This window comes from Talpa europaea (assembly GCF_964194135.1).
Source record: "Talpa europaea genome assembly, chromosome: 8".
NCBI lineage: Eukaryota > Metazoa > Chordata > Mammalia > Eulipotyphla > Talpidae > Talpa > Talpa europaea.
The window spans coordinates 63,925,227-63,928,431 of NC_140075.1; the positions used below are offsets into that span (position 1 = coordinate 63,925,227).

General features: G+C 38.4%; 1 protein-coding gene across 1 annotated transcript; it reads left to right on the forward strand.

Annotated features, from left to right (window-relative positions):
• Positions 1–1,091: 1,091 nt before the first annotated feature.
• LOC311174945 (large ribosomal subunit protein eL39-like) lies at positions 1,092–1,247 on the forward strand (the record flags this gene model as incomplete). Its single annotated transcript, XM_084239777.1, has 1 exon — positions 1,092–1,247. The coding sequence occupies one exon, from the start codon at positions 1,092–1,094 to the stop codon at positions 1,245–1,247; it is 156 nt and encodes a 51-aa protein (XP_084095903.1).
• Positions 1,248–3,205: the final 1,958 nt, after the last annotated feature.

The following is a 3,205-nucleotide window of genomic DNA, read 5'->3' on the forward strand; positions in this document are numbered from 1 at the left end:
GCTGTCTGCTTGGGTCTACTGCTATCTATCTAGCCAAACATTTTTATATTATAGAAAAGTCAAAGTGTAAAACAAAGAAGAAAATAAGGTTTGTAGATAGCTACTAAAAACTTTTTGATGGGGCCCTTATTGTTCTATTTAAAAAACAAACAAAATTGAGGTACTATTTTTCCTCTGTATGCTAGTTTTCATAAGTAAAAAAATACAACCTACATATCTGTATCTATTATAATTATATAAAACACATGTAATAAATTCTATTGTATATTTTAATATATTTGAGTTTCTAATATACTTTACATATACATGCTATGTTTTATATATTTATATATTACATATTTTTAAACATTTCTAATATATGTAAACTCATCTATATTTTATAAACTGTTAATATAAATTAACATAGCCACATGTTTTTCTTGTTATCAGGATGCCCAATACCTGCACAGGGCTCTCTTACATGGATATACTTTGTTTTGTTTTTTAAAGAAGTTTTATTTTTTCATTTTTTGTGTAGAACTGATGTGTATGCCAGAGGTGTGGGCGTGAGAGAATGTACCAGAGACAGAGTGGGGAACAGAACAGGTAGGTCTACTGAAATACACTGCTGAGGGGAGCAGTGGGCAAGACAGGAGACGTCTGCTGCACCATGTGGGTCACCTTCCTGGCCTAGGATTGACCTCAGGCCGTGGTGGTGAGACCACTGAGGCTTAACTCCTAGGCCACCAGGAGGGCCTGATATATTTTGTTTTATTCAAATACTTTTTTATTGAAAACCATTTTTACTTATATTTTCCACTAACAATTGGCAGTTTGGTGAACATTATTATAAATAAAACTTTAACAATTATTTCCACATGTAAAGAGTAGACATAATTTCTGAGTGTACAGATAGCATGCTATAAAGATGACAGATTTATATATCACTAAAGCATTTTGCATAAAGATTGGACTAGTAAATAGCTGACAAGCAATGACTGGGAGGATGCTTTTTTACACTCCTGTCAACTTAGTTATTAACAATTAAAAAGAAAATGTTTCTCGCTCCTTCCCGCCGCCATCGCGCTGTGTGAGCTTACCTCTTCCTCACCATGTCTTCTCACAAGACTTTCAGGCTCAAGCGATTGCTAGCCAAGAAACAAAAACAGAATCGTCCCATTCCCCAGTGGATTCGGATGAAAACTGGTAATAAAATCAGGTACCATTCCAAGAGGAGACACTGGAGAAGAACCAAGCTGGGTCTGTAAGAAATCGCACGGAGATGGCATGCATATTTATGCTGTATTGAGATCAGTAGCATCTACCATGTCACTGAAAACATCACTGCTTTGTGGACATGTTTTCTCTTGGTACACCTTTGTACCTGGCTCTGTAATAAATATGTGAGCTGTTTGGAAAAAAAAAAAAGGAAAAAAAAAAAAGAAAATGTGTTCCAGGGCCTCCCTGGTGGTGCAAGGGGTTAAGCACAGCACTATGAAGCTGTCCACAGCACTGCAGCATGAGTTCGATCCCTGACCAGCCAGGGAGCTACCCATATGGTGCAGCAGACCTCTCCTGTCTTGCCTGCTGCTCCCCTCAGCAGTGTATTTCAGTCAGTCTGCCTGTTCTTCTCCCCACTCTGCATCCTCTCACACCCCACAACTCTGGCCTGTAACACAGTTCTTGTATGCATAAATAAATGTTTTGTTTTGTTTTTAAAAAAAAAGAAAATGTGTTCCAAGGAGAAGTAAAACAGGGCCTCCCTGTTGGCGCAGCAGTTGAGCGCTGGGTTACAAAGCTGCCCGCAGCCTCTGCAGCGCTAGTTCGATCCCCGGTCACCGGACGAGGGTCCCGCATGGCTCGCAGACCTCTTTTGCCGCGCCTGCTGCTCCCCTCAGCAGTGTACTTTGTCAGTCTGCCTGCTCTGCTCCCCGCTCTGGCTCTGGTGAATTCTCTCACCCTCCTGAGCTTCTGACAGTACCCAGTGCTTGTATAAATAAATAAATAAATCTTAAAAAAAAACAAAACCAGAAGTAAAACAATGCAAGGTTACTTAATTTTCAATTCATTGGTAATAAAAGAAAGGTAGAAAAATTTTCATATATTTATAGGTCATTTGTACTTCTTCTATAATGAATGTTCACTTTTCTTTTTTGCTTGTGTTTTCCCCAGTTGGAATGTTCACTTTCATACTAGCTGGAATTAAAAATCATACATTAAATATTCTTAATCTTTTACTTTATTGATAATACATAATTTTTTCTAGTTTCTCATTAACCTTCAATTTTTTACCTAAATATTCTTATGCAGACATCCTGAGTTTGCATTTGATTAATTCTGTCAGTTTTCATCATTGTCTTTGAAGTTATGCTGAGAAAGATCTTCTCCATTTGCAATATAAACACTCATCTATATTTTTATTCTTTTTTTTTTTTTAATAATCAAATTGAATTGCTTACCTTTAACTCCTTAACCCAGCCTGGATTTATTTTGATGTGCAATTTTCCTTTTTTTTTTTATAATATGGGCATTTTAAACACATTTAAAGAGAAAAAAACTCTATAATAAACACAATTTTTTTATACATTTTCTCCATTTCTTCATAGAAGTTCATATGCAAAGAATGTGTAAATGTTCTGACCCCAGGGAGATTTCAGGAGAGAACACTACTATAATGTCTTAATGCTTCAAAGGACCTGGGAACAAAGGAGGTTTTTCTTGTCTATTGACCTATTCTATTTGCATAATCTTTTCTGATGTCACATAGAAGAAGAGAGAAGACTTGCTCTGGCATCAGAAGGCAGAATTAGGGCAGATGGGTGAAAGCTACACAGAGGTAGAGCTCAGGTTAAAGTAGAGAAGACAATTCTTTCTCGAGGTCATCGTTGTGACCTCCAGCCCAAGTCTTCACTGGAGGCTGTGCTGGTGCGCAGACAGTGTCTGTCTTTAGGATGCTTTGTGATGAGAGCTCATGGGCAGGCAGCCTGTCTGTCTTCATGAGAAAAGAATGTCAGTTAAGCTATTTATTATTTAAGAATTGGGGTATAGGCCAGAGGTATAGGGGGGTGAGAGGATTTGCCAGAGACTGAGTGGGGAGCAGAACAGGCAGATTTACTGAAATACACTGCTGAGGGGAACAGTGGGCATGACAGGGGTTAAGAGGCAGCACTGTCAAGCTGTCCGCAGCCACAGCAGCATAAGTTCAATCCCTGGCCAAGGAGCTGAC